This window comes from Bos indicus, chromosome 15 (genome assembly GCF_029378745.1).
Source record: "Bos indicus isolate NIAB-ARS_2022 breed Sahiwal x Tharparkar chromosome 15, NIAB-ARS_B.indTharparkar_mat_pri_1.0, whole genome shotgun sequence".
Classification (NCBI taxonomy): domain Eukaryota; kingdom Metazoa; phylum Chordata; class Mammalia; order Artiodactyla; family Bovidae; genus Bos; species Bos indicus.
This window is the reverse complement of record NC_091774.1, coordinates 47,358,069-47,380,870: the sequence shown is the minus strand read 5'-3', so window position 1 is coordinate 47,380,870 and position 22,802 is coordinate 47,358,069. Positions and strand designations below refer to the sequence as shown.

Sequence of the window (22,802 nt, the reverse complement as noted above, 5' to 3'; positions counted from 1 at the left end):
TGTGCTCCTTTATCCCACAGTTCATCCAGAAGAAGCATGCCAACTTTCCTGATTATATTCCTGAGAATTTGTCCTCTGAAATTAAGGCCTTTATTTTGCTCAATTCTCAATTTCTGATACCTAGAAATGTGCTTGGAACATAGTAAACACTAAATATTTAATGAATTTTACAGTGGTTTAATTCAATATCCTATGTTTAACAATCATTCCTCCTCTGTATTGGCCTTTCTGGCTTAGATATTGGAAACCTTATAACACCGATGTAGATGAACATATTCACTTAAGAGCTGTATGGAACTTTCCTTAAAACACGGGACCTCATAAATCTCATCAGTCCCATACCCTTTGATCAGAGCCAATTTCAGGTTCTCCTTAGGGTGACCAACTGTCCCAACTTACCTGAAACTGAAGGGTTTCCTGAGATGGGAGACTGGGTATTAAAACAGAGACAGTCCTGAGCAGATAAGGATAGGTTGGTCACCCTAGTTCCAGTGGGTACCTGCTAAAGACTGTTACTTTTTCTCTACAATAAGCTATAAGTGAGCAGTAGCACATGAACATCAGCTTTCTATGGATTCTAGAAAATAGATTTGTTGATCAATTTTCAGTACTCTACACAGTAGTGCTTGGTCTTGTTCACAAGAGGATGTGAAGTGAAAGTCAATCACTTGAAAAAGTCGTGTCCGACTCTTTGCGACCCCATGGACTATACAGTCCATGGAATTCTCCAGGCCAGGATACTGGAAATGGGTAGGGTAGCCTTTCCCTTCTCCAGGGGGTCTTCCCAATCCAGGGATCAAACCCAGGTCTCCAGCATTGCAGGCAGATTCTTTACCAGCTGAGCCACAGGGGAAGCCCTCACAAAAGGATACTGACTTGTGAAGACGTGATGGTAACGTACCCTCTCCCCAGACCATGAAATTAAGTGTGGGTTAGCTGCATATTTATAACTACCCTCCAACATAATAGCAACCCAAGCCTCCAGAGGCAATGGATAAATGATGTACCCAAAAAATACCCAAAGCAGGAGATATTCCTTCTTGGCAATTTTTGTTCTTCTTTTTCGTAACTGGGCTACCCAAATGAGCCACATACAGGAAATCAGAGGCTGTCCACATGGTGAGATCTGACCGAAGCTCCACTGTGATGTTTCGCAAGGGTGACATTTCACAGGGTTGCGGCCTCGTACAGCCATAGCAGGGTGGGAAAGAACAACCACTGAACTCAGAGACCACTCTAGTTTTTTGGATCATGGCAAAACCATCCAGGAAGTGCCTGACAAGACCCTTGCCCTCCAGGCAGGCATGGCTTGTTAGATAACCCCTCAACTGTGAGCTAAATAGCACAATCTTTGTATAAAGAGCAGCAGCAATGAAGCGGGTGGTAGAAGCAGCTCTTTTTCTGGTGAGAAGTAAAGCTTATACAGAGCCATAAGGATGGACAGCAGAAAAACCACTGAAAGGAGTGTCTTATTTTATTCTCCTCATCTGCTCAGGTCTGTCTGGAGAGCTGGCCAAGGACCCACATATGCTGACTCAGAGCCACGTTAAAAAATATGAGCAGTATCCCATTATTCACTAGAAAGGCATTGGCTTCTGGCAGCTTCGAAGAAGGTTAAAGAATCCAGAAAGTGGCTGATTAAGGTTTTGCCCTATATGCTTAACAACTTCCCACCCTAGGTCACATGTTAGCCATCCCCCAACCCCTGCCCTGGACAACTGAAGTCCACAGGATATGTTTGGGTTCGTTACCTGACCGGAAAAACATTTTATTTATCCTCCATTCACCACCATTCTTTCTAACAGACCCTATAACGTTGACAACACATCTGCAACAAGCTTTGACTGACTTTCATATTTTGATGTGCTGGGTAAGTTCAGGTGCCATCTCCCCACCATGAGAACAATTATTTGTTTGACCCCTCTCCAACCCACCAGAGCCAAATGTACTTCAAGTTTTATTTTAGAGTTTCTGGGTACCCTTCTGATCATTTTGGGGAATGTTAAAAACAAAATTCAAGGAAATATTCAGTAGCCCCAATATGATCCATAAGATTTTTCCAGCACATATTCTTTCCAGAAATTGATCTACCTCCAGACAACCTTCATTGGGGTCCCAGATGCATTTCCCTATTTTCCTTTCTCAGAAGCTCTCTGTGTTCCCTCCACTGGGTCCTGACTGAGCTGGACAATCCAGCACAATGGACAGTGACTTGGCTGCCTTGACAGGCTGTGCAGGAAGCCTTGACACAGTGACTATGGTTGTGGGAAGCATAACTCTCAAGTGGGAATGCAGCTCTGTCTTAAAATTCTGCTTGTTATTTTAAGGCAAACTGCTGACAAGCCTGGTCAGCATCCATTGACCTGAATACCCTTTTCTACATCATTAAGTCCCATTTTAGCTTCCTGCTGTGATGATGACATGTAGCTTCACTAGAGTCACAGATTCTCTTTCCACTTTCTGTATCAACACACCTAAAGCACAATCAGAAAATAGTATCTAAAAATAATTGTTAAATGCCTATGAAAAATACTCATACATAAACATACTCTTGTCCTTTTCTTTCTTGAACTAAATATCACATCTGACAAATCTTAAATAGTTTTGCTCACTTTTCTTTCACTCTGCTGGTGGCTCTGATACTGTTTGATCTCGGTGCCTTTATGTTAACACATCCAAGAAGACTGTCACATTGTAACAAAGGCACAACTAGATGTCCTGATAATGGGTGCTAGTATTTCTGTAAAAGAACAAAATTTCCCCCAAGTCCCTATGAAAATGCTTCCACACACACCTGTGTTGTTCCTTTGTTTTTTTTTTTTTTTAATGTAATGTCTTTGGTGGGGAAAAGGGGTTACCCTAAATTTACTTTGCAACTTTTTCCATCATGCACCATAGGCATAGACATATAGATTATAGAGTCTTCATCGCTGCCAGAGCTGGTTCTGTATTACTGGATGTCAGGTTGAGTAACAGGTTCATTTTGACCTGATAGTAAAAACTGTTCAATTAATGCTTCAACACAGTCTCATATTGAGTGCTATGGAGAAAGGGCCATAAGGCAAGTTAATTACTAGCTAAGGAAAAAAGTCTTCCTCTACCAAACAATTTATCTGAATTAAAATTTATCTCATTATAGTGTTTTTATGAATTCTAGGCAATGCCTTCTCTCGGAGTCAGTAATAAACTTAAAGTCCACCTCTACGTACTTCATCATGTTCCAGGAGAATATTTTTCATCCACTTCTTCATTGTAGCTAACTGAGTAAAGAACAGCCTACGTAAGATTAACAGTAGGGATCAATCAACTGTGAGGTTTAGCAACCTCAGCACTACTGATATTTTGAACAAGTTATTAATAATTCTTTGGTTGGGGAAGCTGTCCTGTGCTTTGTTAGATGTTTGGCAGCATCACTGAGCTCTGTGTACTAGATGCCAGTCGCGATACTTAAAGATGTCTCCAGCCATTGCCAAATGTCCCCTGGGGGCAAAATCACCTCCAGTTGAGAACCACTGGTCTAGAGAAAAGACTGTGATTTACCTAATTTGGATAGAATGCTTTGGCCTGAGACCAGGGGCCAGGGATCAGGAAATTAGCACATAACTAGCTGGATCTCTATGGCTGCTCCTTTAAGGGGTGCTGGGAAATCCAACCACTAAGCATCCAACACATTGCAGAGATTCCATCTAGAGTTTGGCTTCTGTGGCTTTGCTTTTTGTTGAAGTTAAACTTTTTTTTTTTTCACTTTTGTCTGTTGGTATGAGATTTCTTGTTTTGGAAGCATTCTTCTGTTTTCAGGTGTTTCTGTTAGCCTTGCAGTTTTAGTATTCTGCCATCTTCCAATAAGCCTTAAGTTGCTTTTTGTTTAATCTAGATCAGTTCAGTTCAGTTCAGTTGCTCAGTCATGTCCAACTCTTCACTACCCCATGGACACCAGGCCTCCCTGTGCATCACCAACTCCCGGAGTTTACTCAAACTCATGTCCATTGGATCAGTGATGCCATCCAAGCATCTCACCCTCTGTCATACCCTTCTCCTTCCACCTTTAATCTTTCCCAGCATCAGGGTCTTTTCAAATGAGTCAGCTCTTCGCATCAGGTAGCTGAAGTATTGGAGTTTCAGTTTCATCATCAGTCCTTCCAATGAATATTCAGGACTGATCTCCTTTAGGATGGATTGGTTGGATCTCCTTGCAGTCCAAGGCACTCTCAAGAATCTTCTCCAACACCACAGTTGAAAAGCATCAATTCTTCCACGCTCAGCTTTCTTTAGAGTCCAACTCTCACATCCATACATGACTACTGGAAAAACCATAGCTTTGACTAGACGGACCTTTGTTGGCAAAGTAATGTCTCTGCTTTTTAATCTAGATCAGAATTCCATTTTTCCTATTCAATTTCCTCTTATTAGTACAACCTGTCAACTTCCAGGCAAATACATGGGTCTTAATGTGTCTGTCCTCTTGGGGGAAAAAAAGAGAGTGAGACACAATGATCATAACCAAATACCCTCAGCTTACTTGCTTATATATCCTGGAAGTCTAGGGCCACATATGTGGCTAAATAGCATAGACTTAGAGGAGCAACCCCCTCCCTCATCACTAGGTTTAGTGTATTTAACAGTTTGTCAAAAATCACCAACCATGTGTCTATTTTAAACATTCTGTTAAGTCCCCCAAACCACTGACCTGGAGAGGAGATCAAGATCCCATTCCTTCCCTTGAGAGAAAAGTTGTACTTACTATTGGTGGGACCAAAGAGAAACACTGTAACACAGTACCTTTCTTCCTAAACAAGAATAGTTGAAAGATCTGAGCTTCCATGGGTATGTGAGAGCAGTAAGATTCACTCTTAGGAAACCTTACCTTGGTTGGAGCAAGAGCAAGAAGGTTTAACTTTATAATGGAGCATTGGCAATGGATGGCAGGATAGGAGAGGGCTTGAGGAGCAGAGGTTCCAGGAAAGTAAGCCGATGAAGCTATATGATAGTAACAGTATAACAGCAGTCATCCCAGAGTTGTGTGCAATTAAGAACTTGTGTTGGGGGACTTCCCTGGTGGTCTGATGGCAGGACTCTGTGCTCCCCATGCAGGGGAACCTGAATTCGATCCCTAGTCAGGGGACTAGATCCCATATGACCTGGTGCAGCCAAATAAACAAATATCTTTTAAAATAACCTAAAAGGGAAAGGAAATTGCTATTTAAAAAAAAAAAAAAGAACTTGTGTCTGTCAAAGTGCAAAAGCTATATCTACTGGTGCTTAGTAACAAATACATCATAGGAATCAGACTCCAACTAAGATGGAGACATAGATATCTACCAACAAATAGGCAGTTATGAAAAGGGGATGATAACCCTTGTCTATTTTGAATGGGCTTGTGGTAATCTATTTCCATCACTGACTGGTGATATAGGAGGAAGCAAGTGCTCAGGAAATAAGTCTTTATGGTTCAGCGAGGAAGCATCAGTCTCATTTCTCTGACCTAAAGCATGCTCTTGGGAAGTTTCTTGGCACAGGGTAAGAAGAGAGGGAAACTAAGCAAATAATTATATACCAAGGCCCCAAGCATTTATCCCTGGACGAGGGCATGGCAACCCACTCCAGTATTCTTGCCTGGAGAATCCCCATGGACAGAGACTAGCAGGCTATAGTTCATGGGGTCGCAGAGTCAGAAATGACTAAGCAACTAAGTACACAGCAAGTGTTTTTATGACTTCTAAGAGGACGAGTAGTATTGTGAAGGACCGAAAGATAAATTCAGTACACCCCTGCCCTCAAGGAACTTACAGTGCAGTGGGGAAGGGAATAATTACACAAATAGACGATAGCAAATATACAAGAATGCTACCTTGGCTAAGAGGAAGAGGAGGTCATGAGTTTTGGGGAAAATCAAGATAGTGTTTTGACCTACCGTAGGAACATTTAAGAGATGATTTCAGGGGCTCAAATCAGAGGCAATGGGACTATAAATGAGGATAATAGCAATGAAACGGAAATGAGGGACTAGAATTATGAAATGTTGCATAACTAGCTTCTTCAAGATTTAACTAATATACATATGGGAGATTATTGAAAGGGAGGAGACAAACTGAGCATTGGGAATTGGGAATGGAAATACAGTTGACAGAAGTAAGGGGGGGCAAAGGAAATGAGGTGGAAGATGGCAAGCGTACTTTCTGAGATGCTGTTTAAACACCATATACAAAGGTTAGTGATTATATACAGTGTGGCCATCTTGTCTGATTTTTCCCCAGAGGAGACTTCTGTCTTTTCATTCTGTCTGTTCAGCCATATCCTTGGTTTGTAGATACTCTGTGCAACATAAGTATTTATGCCTTGAAAGCCAGTTCTTAGGATCCATGCCATCGCCACCCACCTCCCCAATGTCACCTCTTTATTTAGCTTTAGCTCCCTATGAGTAATTCGACGCTTGCAGTTTAATTCTCCTCTCTGTGCTGATGAGATGGAGAGGAGCCTGCCCAGCTGGAATGTAGGAGTGCTCCATTATTAAAGCTCTGTCAAGGGAGCAAGGACTGCCTGCAGACACTTGAGCTCTAACCAGAGATTGTCTATCTTATTTTTTTCCCCTTGGCTTCTCAGCACAATCTGAAAATACCTTATTTGGATGCTGGAAAAATAAGTTTACAGTCTCAAGACACCATTCCCTATAAATCAAATGAGGCACTCACTTAACTGAGTCTCTTTAACTCTTCTCTGAATTCTCCACATGTCAGCATGGAACTGTTTCAGTCTTCCTACCTCAACTCTACACTCATAAATTTCTTTCTCATTTCTGACAGGTTTTATTTACTTGCAACTTCATTGTACTGTTGTTTAACATTTTAAATTTTTACTTTTTTCTATTTGCTGAAGTAATATGTGCTTATTGCAAAAATTACTTGATTAGGTAACTAAGAAAAAAGGTTAAAGAAGAAAATATGGAACTATCCTCTCAATCACTATTAACATTTTAGCCTAGGCTTTTTCTTATTATGCATATTTTAATTTTAAAACATAACTGGGTGGTGCAACTAAGATAAGATGCAGCCAAATAAATAAATATTTTTAAAATAAATTTAAAAAATAAAACATAGCTGGAATCCTACTGTGCTAAAATAGTATCATTTTCTGATATTTTAACTATTATAATTCGAGAATTTTCTTACGTAATTAAAATTATCTTATCATTTTTGATACCTGCTTGAATTTTCATAATTGTAGATGTTATATTTTTCTTTGTATAAATCTCCTATGCTGAGAGCTTAACTCCTTATAACAAAAATTTCCTGGGCTATATATATGCCTATAGTCACAAGAAAAAAAGCCAATTTTTGGTTCGTTTTTCAATGTTCAAAAGTCAATGTATTTTATACTTTTTGTTGCAATGGTAAATGGGACTGTTACCTTAAATTCTCTTTCTGATCAGTTGTTATTACTGTATAGAAATGAAAGTGATTTCTGTGATTAATTTTTTATCTGCAAGTTTACCAAATACATTGATTATCTCTAGCAGTCTTCTGATGGCATCTTTGCTGCTGCTAAGTCGCTTCAGTTGTATCCGACTCTGTGCGACCCCATAGACAGCAGCCCACCAGGCTCCCCTGTCCCTGGGATTCTCCAGGCAAGAACACTGGAGTGGGTTGCCATTTCCTTCTCCAATGCATGAAAGTGAAAAGTGAAAGTGAAGTCGCTCAGTAGTGTCCTACTGTTAGTGACCCCGTGAACTGCAGCCCACCAGGCTCCTCCATCCATGGGATTTGCCAGGCAAGAGTACTAGAGTGGGGTGCCATTGCATCTTTAGGATTTTCTAAAAAATTACATGATTCTGAATTCAAGATTTTTGCTTATACTTCTGCTGTGAAATATATATATACAGTTTGATTAAGAAATATAAAATGTTATTTTGACATTTATATAAATATAAAAGTATATATGTATAAAAGTATTAATGTATATGTTTAAAAGAAAGAGAAAGCTATTATATTTATAGGCTAAGGGCTTCTGAGTTTGGTAGAGTTTTCCCTTTCTTATCAACAAAATTAATACATATTTATAAATCCAAATAGTTGGAAAAGTATAGAATATAAAAAAAAAGTTTATGTTTTTCCATTCCACTATCAAAAAGTAAAATAGTTTTCCATTGCATATATGTTATACATTTTATGTACTTAAATTTTTGATGGAATTACACAATTTGTATTATTCTACATTTGCTCTACAACTTAACATTAATGACACCTTTCCACATAGTTGCATATTCCATATTTAGATATTTTTTCTTCTTTTATTACATTAAGTAGAACTCTCAGAATAATACTGAATAATAACAATCATACTGGACTTCATTGTCTAGACACATGAAAGGCCCTTTACATTAATATGCTCAATATGTATCACCTGTTTACTGGGCAGAAAGGAGGATGCTTTGGTTGTAGAGAACAATTTTTCACTCTTCACAAATGTATTTTATGCCTGCCACAGTTCTCACTGTGACCTCTGTTGAGTCTGAGGAAAGGAATGTCATCCAGGAGTTGGGGGCAGGAGAGGGTATTCTGACCTTGAAATTGTGAGAGAACATTTCCAAAATGTGTTTGCTCTAAATGTTTGAAATAGTTAATTGGGAACATGAAATTTCCATTCATAAATAGGAGAAACTCCTTTTTGAAACATTTCTTGAAGAGTATATTTTGACCAGAATGAATGTGTGAGTTATATGTGTGAGAAGTTGAGAAATTGTAAAGTTTATCAGTCCTTAAATGTGTGATTTGCCTGTGAAACATTTTTTTACTATCAGCTTTGTGGATTCCAAAATGATTCCATGGTTCTCAAGTATACTGAAGTAAGATGGACTCTATTCAGGGAAAGTAAAAATGCCATCAGCAGTTAAATCATGTCTAAAACCATGACTTTTTTGTCCAGAATAGTTTCTTCATGAATTTTCTCTTTCAGGATAAGTATGATATTGATAGACTGAAACAAGCAACAAATCAGGGAGAAAAATAAAGATACTTAAAACATATACCCAGATAATTATTGAGAAGTTTCTCCCACACATAAATTCCACAGAGAGAGACAAGGATGAATGAGGTCTTTTCAGCTAGTTAAAACTTCTTTGCACTTCCATTGCAGGGGACACGGATGTGACCCCTGGTTACGGGACTCATGTCCCATTTGAGGCATACAGCCATAAATAAAAAACAAACAAAAATTCTACCTAGAAACTGCTGCTTCAGAATCAGGAATGAGAGGGAATCTATTGCAACTCCTATTTCAGTAAAATTCCGATATGAGTTTTCTTGAATTAACTTGTATGATTTCTAAGTTTTCAGTATTCTCAGTGATTTGTTTTAAATCTAAAAATATAGTAGTAAAAGTATATAGTATATTAATAATAGAACTGTAAGATGTATTACCTCTTGATTTGGGCGTTTCCTTATTTGATGTTGTTAATTAAAATAGGAAAAAGTCATTTATGAATTCTATGAACAGAAGAGCCTGGCTGGCTACAGTCCATGGGTTCGCAGAGTTGGACATGACTGAGCATGCACACAAATCATCTTAAAGATGATCATATGTTTTACCTCTGTCAAAATCAAGAAAATTACTATAGTTAAATGTATTTGAGGGATGTGGAAATGGTATATTTTAATCTATGCAAAGAGTGGGTTATTTTACTAAAGCTGAAATGACTGAAGTTGCTAATGACAAAAGTTTTCTAAATGTTCTCTATTTGCTTTTAAATAAAAAAGTCATAATGTCTCATGCCTTGATATTTGGAGAACTAAATATAAATGATAATATTGGATAAAAGCAGAAATATTAATATCTTTTGTAAACTGATTTTGTGAAAATTAGCTGGAAATCCAGATATTATTCTATACAAACTTTCTCATTTATGCTTCCAGAAATGTAATTTTATTTTTAGTATGATTTGATTGTGATTTAATGTTAAATTAATTTAGTTCTAACTTGACATTCCTAACTGGTTTTTGGAAACTTACAAAATGTAACACTGAAGTAGAAATATATGTGTACGTTTGCATATGTATTTGTGTATATATATGTAATATACAAGTGTGTGTGCGTGTGTGTTCACAAGTATGTGAGTATAGATATCAATGAGCTTCCCTGATGGCTCAGCTGTAAAGAATCCACCTGCAATGCAGGAGACTCAGGAGATAAGTGTTTGATCCCTGGGTGGGGAAGAGCCCCTGGAGAAGGAAATGGCAACCCACTCCAGTATTCTTGCCTGGGAAATCCCATAAACAGAGGAGCCTGGCAGGCTACAGTCCAGGGGTCACAACTTGGTCGTACACAACTTAGCAACTAAGCAACAACAACAAAGACATCGACAGAGAAGTCTCCAAAGGTCTGCCTAGAAACTGGAATTCAACTGAGGTAAATATTTAAATGTTTGAAAATTTCTGTGTGTGTGTGAAAAAAAGTTGTGACTCTATGAGAAATTTAAGTCCATACTTTTTAATCCCCCAATATTGTAAAAGCCAGACAATTTTAAATAAAACTCTTTCAAGAGTTTATTTTATCCATGAGTTACTATTTTGTATTAGTTGGATGAGAATGCTGTATGAGAAACTAGATATTCTGCTTCAGGATCCTCAGTGTTTCCTTGGATGAAGTTATATCTTTTCTTTAATTTTCAGAGATATTCATGTTACATTTGGATGATTCAAACACCCTGTTTATAACTATATTTTATAGAATCAATTTCAGGTTTCTTAAACTGTCATGGAAGAAGGGAAATGATGTCTGTTACATGATGCCCCACATTTGTGCTGTCTCTATATTTTTCTTCTCATCATCTTGGAAAAAGTCCTAAAGTAAGAAAGAGAAACATAAATGCAGATTCTGTCCATCTTTGATGAAACTAGGAAACATCTGAAAGTCCAAACCACAAATAGGAAGTGCCACCAATAACATCGAGGATCAAAGGAAGGATGATCACAACTGCAAATCACAGAGACACACAGGCACAGGGCTGGCAGAACACATGGTGAATGGGCACACATGGAAGTCAGAAGAAACGTAATTTAGTTTGTAGCAATGAGAACAGTCTATGGGCTACAGATCTGAGTTTCCTTGAAACAAGTTTGATGTTTATACAGTGGAAGTTGCAAAGTTGACCAAGAAATCAGACCACCACCCTGCAGCAAGTAATTTCAGGAAGCAGAAGGAAACCTCTGCATTGTTAATTGCTAAAAAAGAGAGAGAACATTACACTGAAAACTCTGTGTCATAAGCTGATATCCTGCTAGTCTGGATCATTGCCCTGACTCACTCACCAAGTAGAGAACTCCTCCAACTGTAGTCCAGAAGAAATCACCTCTTTCAAGGATAAACAATAGTTTAAAAAATTCTACAGAACTTCAATAAAGTTGCTCTGAGAAAATAGGAGACACATGTACAACCATGGCTGATTCATGTCAATGTATGGCAAAAACCACTACAATATTGTAAAGTAATTAGCCTCCAATTAAAGTAAATAAATAAATTTTTTAAAAAAAGAAAACAGGAGAAAAGAAACTAGAAAATTAAGTAGCCGATGACAGGGGCTCCTTCCTCCATTAAAAATAATTTTTTCCCTCCAGTTTTATTGAAATGTAGTTAACATACAGCACTGTGTATGTTTAATGTGTGCAGCATAATAATTTGGCATTCATACATCATGAAACAGTTATCACGATAAATTTAGTAAAAGTCCATCATCTCATATAGATACATTAAAGAAATAGAAAAAAAAAATTTTCCTTTGTGATGAGAACTTACAGGATTTACTCTCTTAACGACTTTGATCTGTGAAACCCAGTGTTAATTATATTGATCATTTTGTACATTACATCCCTAGTACTTATTAACTTGTAACTACAAGTTGGTACCTTTTGACCGCCTTCATCCAGTTCCCCTGCCCCCACCCTCCTGCATCTGATAACCAGTTTTTAAATTATATTTTACAACTACATTATATAATTAATATATTAATATTATATATTAAAACACTTATATCAAGGACCGATTGTATAGCACAGGGAACTCTGCTCAGTATTATCTAACAATCTAAAAGGGAAAAGAGTTTGAAAAAGAATAGATACATGTGTATATATATAAAACTGAATCATTTTGCTGTACACCTGAAACTATCACAGCATTGGTAATCAACTGTACTACAATATAAAATAAATAGTTTAAAAAAGTTTCTTTTACCTAAAATTTCTTTTTTTTCCCCTTCTGATTTTAAAAAAGCAAAGCTTTGTTATGCGCCCGGAAAGGACTGTGGGCCCCAGGCACTATCTCTCCCAAGCCTTAAGTCGGCCTGGGAGGACGCAACAGAGCTCCACGGAAAGACAGCAAATGAGGCATAGCTGTGAGCCAGCTCCTTGCAGGCAGGTTCTTATTATTCTTGTGTCCCCAACACCTCACTGGAATAAATTTGCTTATTCCCCAAATATTCAGTACCTGCGCTATGACAGGTCCTGCACCAAGTGCTGAGGCTTCAAGGATAAGACGCCACCCTTGCCCTCCATGTTGGTTCCAGAGCCAATGAGTTTGTATCTATTAGGAATCCTTCAGCTGCAGGGAAGAATCAAATATACTGAAAAAACTAAAACTGGGGTTAAGCAAAAAGCATATTTATTAGTTCACAGAAATGAAAATGTCAATGGTAAAAGCTGGTTTCAGCATTGACTGAATTTAGGGATCAAGTGACCATAACCAGACTACAATGAAAGTTAAGCTCTCATATGTCTGGCACAATTCTGAGCCTTTTACATGTATCTACCCATTTAACTCACAAGAAATCTCAAGAGGAAAGTGCAACATTCAACTTCTCTCTGGTTCTTTGTTTTATCTTCTCAAATTGTTCTAGTGGCCCCAAATTGATTAGTTATTTATGAAAGAAAAATTCTCAGGTTATTAATAATCTACTGAACTTGGTGACTCATTCGTTTTCCACATACTCATTCATTCATTTGATATTGTGCTAGGTGATGGGGATGGAGGGTGTGTTACACAGACAGAAATGCTGCCTTCATGGAACTTATATTAAACTGAAAATTGTAATAAAGATGGGGGTTTGGGGGACAAGATCAGGTCTTTGGTTGCAACACTTTCTAAGGTGTGAGAGGAGAATCACGACTTTTGAGAAAAGAGCACAGTTTTGGATGTGTTCAATCTGGTTATGTCAATCAAATACTCAAACAATTTTGTAAAATTATATATCAGTTCAGTTCAGTCACTCAGTCGTGTCCAATTCTTTGTGACCCCATGAACTGCAGCACACCAGGCCTCCCTGTCCATCACCAACTCCCAGTGTTTACCCAAACCCATGTCCATCGAGTCGGTGATGCCATCTAACCATCTTATCCTCTCTCGTCCCCTTCTCCTCCTGAATCTTTCCCAGCATCAGGGTCTTTTCAAATGAGTCAGCTTTTCCCATCAGGTGGCCAAAGTATTAGAGTTTCAGCTTCAACATGAGTCCTTCCAATGAACACCCAGGACTGATGTCCTTTAGGATGGGTCTGCTGCTACTAAGTGGCTTCAGTCATGTCCGACTCTGTGCGACCCCATAGACGGCAACCCACCAGGCTCCCCCATCCCTGGGATTCTCCAGGCAAGAACACTGCAGTGGGTTGCCATTTCCTTCTCCAATGCATAAAAGTGAAAAGTGAAAGTGAAGTCGCTTAGTTGTGTCCGACTCTTAGTGACCCCATAGACTGCAGCCTACCAGGCTCCTCCGTCCATGGGATTTTCCAGGCAAGAGTACTAGAGTGGGTTAGGATGGATCAGGTCATTCTAAAAAGTCACTTGAGGGACTTCTCTGGTGATCCAGGGGTTGACTCCTCGCCTCCACTGCAGGGGTACTGGGTTCAAGCCCTGGTCAGGAAACTAAGATCCCACATGCCAGTGGTGCAACCAAAAAAAAAAAAAACAAGTCACTTGCAAAAATTACATAATAAGAAATGTAATGCAACAGGATGGAAAAAATAAAAGAGGAAATCAGGTTGAAATAAAGATGATTTCTCCCTGATACGCCTCCACTGTAATTACTGCCACCCTACTAGATTAGACGCCCTATTTCCGTGATCCGATAGCACCTTATATTGCTCCTATCATAGCATTTATTGAAAACTTTATTAAAATTTCCAGTTTAGTGTAAGTTCTACGAGGGCAGCATCCATTTCTGTGTAACACACCATCCATCCCCATCGTCTGGCACAATATGAAATGAGTAAATGAGTATGTGGAAAAGTTTATCTAGTACTCGTAACAGACCTAGAAAAAGAGAATTGCCCTTCACCAGCAATTAAGTTCGACAGTCTGACTATGAAAACCATACTTTTTCGATGTACCTTGCCACCTCTCTATTTAAAATGGATATGAATGAACTAAAACAATTTCCAAAAGAATGGCCAAGATTCCAAGGAATGTATGACAAGAAATGACTAAATAAAATAGCAACATTTGTTCTGAGGAAAGGATGGTGGGAGAAACCCTAGGTAAGTCAGTCCTGTGTGCCCTGCTGGAGTTTGACTCCCAGGACACGCACATCACAGAAATAAAGGAATTCTAATGTACAAATGTTGCAGAAGTGAGGGCAACTGCCACATATGGGAAACCATAAAGACATATTGTGATCTTAGTGTAAATTTTCCTGTCAGTTAAAATTTTCCGAAATTAGAGTTGCCTAAGAGGCAGTGAGTTCCTTGTCACTGGACTTTTTAGCTAGCTAGCTCAGCTTAGCTAGGTAAGGACAAGTTGCAAGATGGTAAAAGATGTTTGAGCGTTGGAAATGCAGGTAGATTCAATGGCTTTTGAGTTCCCTTCAATGCTGAAGTTAATATATGATTCAACTCTCAATGAAGAGAAGCCAAAAGGATCTCCAGTGCTTAACAAGGAAAACACTTCCTATCAGGAATGTAGATAGTCTCTCCCATGTAAGAGGAATATCACAGCAAAAAAACAAGCATGCAGGTTGGATAATCCCGCTCGTTATCGTCATCCTGTTTTCACTATTCTATTTCCTTTAAGATCTTACTTCAGTTTCCCATGTAGACCTTCTTACAGGATGGAAAATACTCTGACTAGATAGCTATATTATTGTAGTTCACTTACCAGTTAGACTTCTCAGAGAAATGAATCCAGCCCTCAGTTTAATCACTGTTTTCTGAGTTTGGTAATTGCAGACAAATCCTTCTCAGCCTAACCATGCTGGAACGCATAATAGATTTGTACTTCTGATCTTAAAAATCAAGAACCAGCCTCTGAATTTTGGTAATCCACCAGTGTGCCTCTCTCCTGGATAAAGCAGCCACCTAAAAGCCACATATACTGGATGACAAGTTGGTTCTGTGTCAGTGTCTCCATTAACTTTAGCTTCAGCTCAGTTCAGTTCAGTCACTCAGTCGTGTCCAACTCTTTGTGACCCCATGGACTGCAGCATGCCAGGCCTCCCTGTCCATCACCAACTCCCAAAGTTTACCCAAACTCATGTCCATTGAGTCAGTGATGCCATCTAACCATCTCATCCTCTCTCGTCCCCTTCTCCTCCTGCCTTCAATCTTTCCCAGCATCAGGGTCTTTTCAAATGAGTCAGCTCTTCGCATGAGGTGGCCAAAGTATTGGAGTTTCAGCTTCAGCATCAGTCCTTCCAGTGAACAGTCAGGATTGATCTCCTTTAGGATGGACTGGTTGGATCTCCTTGCAGTTCAAGGCACTCTCAAGAGTCTTCTCCAACACCACAGTTCAAAAGCATTAATTCTTCGGCGCTCAGCCTTCTTCACAGTCCAACTCTCACATTCATACATGACTACTGGAAAAACCATAGCCTTGACTAGATGGACCTTTGTTGGCAAAGTAATGTCTCTGCTTTTTAATATGCTGTCTAGGTTGGTCATAACTTTCCTTCCAAGGAGAAAGCGTCTTTTAATTTCATGGCTGCAATCACCATCTGCAGTGATTTTGGAGCCCCCCAAAAATAAAGTCTGCCACTGTTTCCACTATTTGCCCATCTATTTGCCATGACGTGATGGAACTGGATGCCATGATCTTAGTTTTCTGAATGTTGAGCTTTAAGCCAAACTTTTCCACTCTCCTCTTTCACTTTCATCAAGAGGCTCTTTAGTTCTTCTTCATTTTCTGCCATAAGGGTGGTATCATCTGCATATCTGAGGTTATTGATATTTCTCCCGGCAATCTTGATTCCAGCTTGTGCTTTATCCAGCCCAGCGTTTCTCATGATGTGCTCTGCATATAAACTAAATAAGCAGGGTGACAATATACAGCCTTGATGTACTCTTTTTCCTATTTGGAACCAGTTTCTTGTTCCATGTCCAGTTCTAACTGTTGCTTCCTGACCTGCATACAGATTTCTCAAGAGGCAGGTCAGATAGTCTGGTATTCCAGTATTACTAATAATAACGATAGCAGTAACAATGGAAAATGCAAAGTCACAAGGAAAACTATTGAGAACTTTTAAATTGATTTTTATTATTTTCTGTGGTAGAAGCACCAAGAAAGAACAAAAAGTAACATCCCTCCCACCAAAGTTAGCCAAGTCTTTGGGTTCCTAGGGATCAGTGTCCAGAATCTCCGAGACTTTACGTGCCTCTGATAAGCTATTGAGATATTTTGTGTGAGAAATGTGCATTTGTGCTCTTAATTTTGTGTGTGAGTTGAAAGAGGGGGAAATTGGATTTCCAAGGATTTGGAAATGGAACAAGAATTTATTTTTCTTTGGGGAGAGAGAACTGAGCCTGTTCAGACCAGCCCCTCAGTAACAGCAGAACATTGAAAGGAGTGGCAGCCGAGAAGCTAACATAATCTGGTCACTAAGGCTTTCCCGGAAGCCTGCAAGAGGAGCCCTGAATTTTTCCAGAGAAAATGGAGCTACTGCAGAGTCACCCTCCATTGAAGGACTCCTAGTTTAGAGCACAGAGTTGAATAGGCAGACCTCTGGGTTGTAGGGTGAGGCACTGGTACCCCAACAGCGGCATCGTGTGGTCACAAGAAGCAATAGCAACAGAGATATACAATCAGAAACCCTGAGACGATGTGAACCCTCTGGAATAATTGCGGACCTAAGAAAGAGGCTGCTGCTGCTGCTAAGTCGCTTCAGTCGTGTCCAACTCTCTGAGACCCCATAGATGGCAGCCCACCAGGCTCCCCCGTCCCTGGGATTCTCCAGGCAGGAAGGGGAGGAGCCCTAAAGCGACTGAAAACAACTTCCCACCAATTGTAGCAGGTAGGGACTTGGACTTCTCTAACTGAATCCACAGAAATTCATTTAAAACTTCATTTAAAACATCACTGTTGAACTCTGGTCCTACTTTAAGTCCCCAACATTGTCATTTAAAGTACACATCCTCCGCAATCATCTGTATCCTTACTGTTTTCTTCAGCTCCCATAATCAGGAGGCCCTTATAGTTCATATGTTTACTTGTTTTTATCTGACTTGTAAGTTTGTTTTTTTGTCTACTTCCTCCTACTAGAATTTAACTCCAAGAAAGCAGAGATCTTGTTTTTCTAGCGTGCCACTGTATCACCAGCTCTTGAAATAGTGCCTGGCAGACACTCAGAGTTCAGTCAATATTTGTCAAATGTATGGACAAATAAATTATATACGTGAGACAAACTGTGTTCCAGGCACTATGCTAGGCATTTACATCATTTAACCCTCACATCAGCCTTACAGGAGCTATCCTTATCCCTTTTCCCTTTTCATAGCTGAGGGAACTAAGAACCCAAACCATTAACCACTGAGCTCTACGCCCCTCACCATTCCTGTTTCCCATCCCTCTACTTACCTTTTCCAAGAACATCCTCTACTTTTCCTCCCTCAGGTAAGGATGTGCCCCTTCCCTCTTTCCTCTCAAAATAACCTATGTATAACTATCACTGCACTTACATCAGTCACTATATGTTTCCATCTCCTTAAACTCTGAGATCCTTGAAGGCCTCAGAAGAGATTGTCATCTCGGCGTTCACAAGAGGTACTATAGGGTCTGGAACATAATAGGAACTCAAAATATTTTTATACAGCAATGACTGAATGAATGGGTGAATGACCATGCTCCCATCCCAAGCCCACACTTTCCCACTTCTTCCATCCTCTGTGATGCTCATGAGGGCCTATTGTGCCCCAACCATAGCATTAGGTATGGAAAATACTGAAATGAATAAAACAGTCTCTACTGCAAAGGAGCCACAGTCTAGTGGATTTGGCGGGGGGCCGGGGAGTAGTAATGGCAAGCACAATTAGTGCAGTTAGTACTGAAGTGTGCAAGTGGTGTTTGGGAGCAAGGAAGAGAAGCATCTGGCCCTAAAACAGGGTCCCTAGATGACTTTTGTAGGACAGTAGAGATGAGAGTGAGAACACACAGCTCATCGTGATTCAACAATGAAGGGAAGTAGCAAGAGGTGAGGCTACAAAAATGAGCAGGTGCCAGCTCATGAAGGGGCTTGAAGGTAACATTCAAGAACTTGGATTTTATTCTGAAGCTGATGGAGAATCACTGAAGGGTCTGAAGCAGGAGGATGATATGATCAGATTAGCAGTTCATGTAACGGTCAGATGAAAGACAAAGCCTGACATAGAGCAGCAACAATGGGTATTAAGAGAGAACAGGTCAGAGTTATCAATAGGATAACTCGCTCTGTGTGGTAGGGGAAGGAAAGAGAGGAGGAGCCAATGAAGGCTCCCAGGTTTCTGTGTGGATGATAATGCCATTCACTGGTAAAGAAAACACAGGAAGAGGAGCGGTTTTGAATGATACATAGTAAGTGCTCAATAAATAGCTGTGAAATTGAACTTAATTAAAAGGTAGAAGACAGACTGCTTCTTTTGGACACATCTGAAGTTTGGATTCTTTTTCCAATGCATCTCAAGACAGTGGTCTGGGGTGTATGTGGCTGATAGGAGAGGCCTGCCAGTGAGTGAGTGGTTTCTGGTTTTGTATTTTCCATGTGAGATCTTAGTTCCCTGATTAGGGATCCAACCGTGGTGCCCTGCATTGGGAACACAGAGCCTCAACCACTGGACCAGCAGGGAAGTCCCAGGGGTGAGTATTAATGGAAGAATACCCAGATTGAGAAGAGGGCTAAAAACAGAGTCCTGGAAGACCCAACTTTTAAGAGGTGGTAGAGGAAGAAGTGACTAAGAGGAAAACCACAAGTTGGCATTTGCTGAGCGCCTAAAAGCAAGGGACTGTACTAGATGCTGGGGGGAAAAAATCACACTTGTATGTCCCCACAAGGAAAGCGCTGAAGGAGCAAGTGGCCAGAAGGACGCTTCTATGTGCCACTGGGGTACAGCCCAGGATTCAGTGGAAATGAGAAACCACAAAATGATCTGTTTGAAACTGAAGTCACATTCCAGGTTCCAACGTCTGTCTTATTTCTTGCACCACCTTTCCCCCACCCCTTCACATGGAGTCCGGATTAGGTGACATGACTTTTATTGATGGTGAGTGTAAACAGGTGTGAGTGGCTGCTCTTATAGAGGACACAGGGTGCTGGGCTAGAGAAGCCGGGAAGGGAGGGCCAACGCTGGGCTGTGGATGCAGGATTCACTCCTTATTTGGGCGGGAATGCTGCATTCTGAGAGAAAGATTTATTTGGGGACTAGCATTAGGCACAGGGGAGGCAGGCAGCACGGGCCATCAGGCCGCACTCTCTACTTGGAGCACAGCCGCTGCTTCGGCAGCCCCAGGTCTCCCGGGATCCTCCTCGGTGTCTTGCGGAGGTTCTGGCTCCAGCTTGGACTCCAGAGCAGGCTGGGCTTCCCGCTGGCCCTCAGCACTCCGGCCCGGCCCAAGGCGAGGTGGCTTAACAGGCGTGGGTGTTGGCGCGGCATGGCCTTTGCGGCCTGAAAGGGCCCTTCGCAGGCTCTGTACCTTCTCCAACCCGGTACGCCTCAGCCTCCGTGCCCTGGACTCCACGGGCTCCTCCTCGTCTGAGCTCTCTTCAGCTTCGGCTTCGGGCAGCTGTGGGCCAAGTTCCACCGGGCCTAAGGGCTCCGGCGCTTTCTGGAAGGCCTTGGCTGGGATTTCAGCTTCCTCCTGCAAGTGAAGGACACAGAACTGGCCCTGGTAGCCCTCTCTCAGGAGCCTGAGCCCCCCATCTCAGTTACATCAGGGAGACCCGCGCCACCCTCAGCCTCCGCAGCCCAGAGGGGAAAGGCTAGGCAGGCGTGGGAAAGTAGGGAGCCGGTTGGAGGGAGGTGGCGTCAACTAGGACAGGCGAACTGTGCAGAAGTCTGCGGGACCCCTTTAGAGGCGTGAGACAGGATGGTGGTGGCCTCAGGGGCAAGAACAGCAGGAGGCGGCGAACTGTCTCAAGATGCACTTCCATCACCGTTACTTTCGTTCGGGGATGGGCTGGTACTTGGAGGAGCTTCTGTGGACGTGGCCTGAGCAAGAGCTGGGCAGCCGTTCATTGGCCAGGCTGCTTTCAGGGGCGTGAGGGAAGGCTGGGCCTGGGCAGTGGCGAGTGGGTGCGGCCCTGGAAGTGGGTTCCCCGAGAAGGGAAGAGGGTGGGGTCAGGAATGTGGGTGCGGCAGGCAGATGGGAGGGGGAGCCCCAGATGGTGCCCCGCAGGCGGGAAAAGGCCCCGGATCCGGGGACGCCTGAGGTCACTAACCTTGAAGAGCAGAACGTGGAGCTTCCCGCGCGCCACCAGCAGCCCATGGTTGGCCTCCAGCCGCTGCACCTGGGCGGCGCGGCGCACGGCGCGCTCCTGGGCGGCATCCGCGTGCGAGCCCACGCGCTCCGCCTTGGCCAGCAGCTGCGCCAGCGTGTTGCTCGTGGTATCGTGGCTGCGACTCAGCGCGCCCAGGTTGCTCTGGATGCGGCGCACGGAGCCCGCCAGGCCGCCCTGCCTCTGAGCCAGGCCCCCCTGCCGCTCGCGCAGCGTCTCCAGCATGGTGGCCAGCTTCTCCAGCAGGGTGACCACCGTGACGGCGTGCACCGGACCCCCTGCCGGCGCTCCGGGCACAGGCCCCGACTCCAGAGCGCTCTCCCCCATGATCCCTGACCCCCTTGCCTGGCTCCCGCTGAAGCCGCCGGCCGCGTTCTGCGCTGGGGCAGCCTTCCCCGGCTCCTCCCCAACTTCAGCCGTGACTCAGGCAGGCGGAGTTGGCCTTCCCCGGCGGCGGCGGCGCGGGGGGGGAGGGCAGAGGGCGGGATGTTGGCGGTGGGTCCTTCGGAAGCGCGCCCCGTCTCTGCCGCCCTGCCCCGGGCCCCGCGAGGAAGCAGGGTGGCCTGGAATCCGCCCCACCCCGCCCGACTGACTCTCTCATCAGGAGTTTGAGTTCCCTTCCTCCACTCCAATTCCCTGGTGTGCCTCTTTCTGGAAAGTACTCTCTCCCCAGTGCAAAGGGCAAGCCTTGGAAAATGTTGTTGTATGCATGGAGTGGGCAAAGAAACTATATCAGAAGGGCAAATGTGTAACCAAAGGGCCTCCGCAGCCCCCTGCTCTAGGCCTCCCGTGCCTCAGAGGGCTGTGTTTGCACCCCTAGGCTCTTGGCTGTTTTGATACAGAACGAAGACTGGGCCCGAGGCCTCACTTTGGGACCCAGCAGGCCACGTAGACAGAGGAAAGGCGGAGCGGGTGGGGAGGCATCCTCTGGTATTTTCCTAGTAGTCATCACCAGGGTTTGGCCACAGGCCTCATTTCCTGCTTCTCTAGTTCGATGGGTAGCATTACCCTATTTTCTTTCTTCTAGGTCTCCTCCCTCGCTTTCTTTGAGCCCATGAGGGCCTAGATCCTGCACCCCAAACTTGGAGGGCAGGCAGGACACCTCTTCCTGTGAAACCTTTCAAAGGATTAGAGTAGTTTCTGGTATTTATGCTTTTCTTCTCCTAGAGGTTGGTTGTCGGCTCCCACCTGATGTTTTTTTAATTTTCTCTGGAAATAGGTGAGAATGTCTGTTGAGAGTGAAGATTTTAAATTGCCTGGAGGTGGGAGAGAGTGAGCATAGAGGATCCAGTTAATGATGCTGGTGGTGAATTTGTTACCTCAGTTCAGTTCAGCTGCTCAGTGGAGTCCGACCCTTTGTGACCCCATGAATCACAGAATCGCAGTACGCCAGGCCTCCCTGTCCATCACCAACTTCCGGAGTTCACTCAGACTCACATCCATCGAGTCAGTGATGCCATCCAGCCATCTCATCCTCTGTCGTCCCCTTCTCCTCCTGCCCCCAATCCCTCCCAGCATCAGAGTCTTTTCCCCAATGAGTCAACTCTTCACATGAGGTGGCCAAAGTACTGGAGTTTCAGCTTTAGCATCATTCCTTCCAAAGAAATCCCAGGGCTGATCTCCTTCAGAATGGACTGGTTGGATCTCCTTGCAGTCCAAGGACTCTCAAGAGTCTTCTCCAACACCACAGTTCAAAAACATCAATTCTTTGGCTCTCAGCCTTCTTCACAGTCCAACTCTCACATCCATACATGACCACAGGAAAAACTATAGTCTTGACTAGACGGACCTTTGTTGGCAAAGTAATGTCTCTGCTTTTGAATATGCTATCTAGGTTGGTCATAACTTTCCTTCCAAGGAGTAAGCGTCTTTTAATTTCATGGCTGCAATCACCATCTGCAGTGATTTTGGAGCCCAGAAAAATAAAAGTCTGACACTGTTTCCACTATTTCCCTATTTCCCATGAAGTGATGGGACCGGATGCCATGATCTTCGTTTTCTGAATGTTGAGCTTTAAGCCAACTTTTTCACTCTCCACTTTCACTTTCAAGAGGCTTTTGAGTTCCTCTTCACTTTCTGCCATAAGGGTGGTGTC

General features: G+C 42.5%; 1 protein-coding gene across 1 annotated transcript; it reads right to left on the bottom strand.

Annotated features, from left to right (window-relative positions):
• Nucleotides 1-19,450: 19,450 nt before the first annotated feature.
• On the bottom strand, nt 19,451-21,196 carry CAVIN3 (caveolae associated protein 3). Its single transcript, XM_019975598.2, has 2 exons — nt 20,651-21,196; nt 19,451-20,070 (listed from the first exon to the last, which is right to left on the bottom strand). Exons 1-2 carry the CDS (start codon nt 21,032-21,034, stop codon nt 19,672-19,674), a joined length of 783 nt encoding a protein of 260 aa, XP_019831157.2. The 5' UTR covers nt 21,035-21,196; the 3' UTR covers nt 19,451-19,671.
• Between the last annotated feature and the right edge of the window lie 1,606 nt (nt 21,197-22,802).